Raw genomic sequence first — 819 nt, 5'->3', positions numbered from 1 at the left:
TCATCATCACATATAAATCCTTCTCTCTCACCCCCCCCCTTTCTTTCAAATCCCAAAACTCTAAACACACATACACTTAGCACCTTTTTTTTTTTTTTTTTTTTTCCTCTCTTTCTTATCCTTTTTCAAGTTTGAACCTGGTAGAGACAAAACAAAACAAATTAAGGGGGTCAAGAGAAGGAAAGGAAGGGAACGAACGTCCTTATCCATTTACTATATCATCACCCAATAGAACTATTACTCTTATAATAATTGTGTCTTTCTGCTGATTAGATCCCCAAAGTTATTGCTCTATACATAACCATCCCTTTTCTCTCTTATCATCCATCCCAAAAAAAAAATTATGGGACGATCTCCTTGCTGTGAGAAAGCCCACACCAATAAAGGCGCTTGGACCAAAGAGGAAGACCAGCGCCTCATCGACTACATCCGCGTCCACGGCGAGGGATGCTGGCGTTCCCTCCCCAAAGCCGCCGGTATTTTTTTTTTTTTTTCCTTTTTGAGTTTTGAACCGTCAAGTTTTCATTAGATTAAATTATTTTTATTAATACTCTAGAAATGAAACAATTGTTAGTGTCGGTTTCTTTGACTTTGTCGTTTAATTTGTTTTGAATTTTCAATACAGGATTGCTTCGGTGTGGAAAAAGTTGCAGGCTGAGATGGATAAACTACCTCCGTCCTGATCTGAAACGGGGGAATTTCACCGAAGAGGAAGACGAGCTAATCATCAAGCTTCACGGTTTACTCGGAAACAAGTAATAAATTTTTTAAAAAATTTTGTACCCTTCATTTCCCCCCCCCCCCGCTCTTTTATTTCAA

The 819-nt window shown here is 38.6% G+C and overlaps 1 protein-coding gene across 1 annotated transcript in view; it reads left to right on the top strand.

The window, feature by feature from the left end:
• The first annotated feature begins 6 nt into the window (after nt 1-6).
• Nucleotides 7-819, top strand: part of LOC21408147 (transcription repressor MYB6) — a 1,830-nt gene continuing 1,017 nt past the window's right edge. The window contains exons 1-2 of the mRNA XM_010106175.2: nt 7-476; nt 626-755. Coding sequence (XP_010104477.1) covers nt 344-476; nt 626-755 — 263 coding nt within the window. The 5' untranslated portion in view covers nt 7-343. The remainder of the gene's footprint in view (nt 477-625; nt 756-819) is intronic.

Source organism: Morus notabilis, unplaced genomic scaffold (genome assembly GCF_000414095.1).
Source record: "Morus notabilis unplaced genomic scaffold, ASM41409v2 Scaffold485, whole genome shotgun sequence".
In the NCBI taxonomy this organism is placed as follows: Eukaryota; Viridiplantae; Streptophyta; class Magnoliopsida; order Rosales; family Moraceae; genus Morus; species Morus notabilis.
Note: the sequence above shows the minus strand (reverse complement) of the source record. Positions and strands in the feature narration are given on the sequence as shown.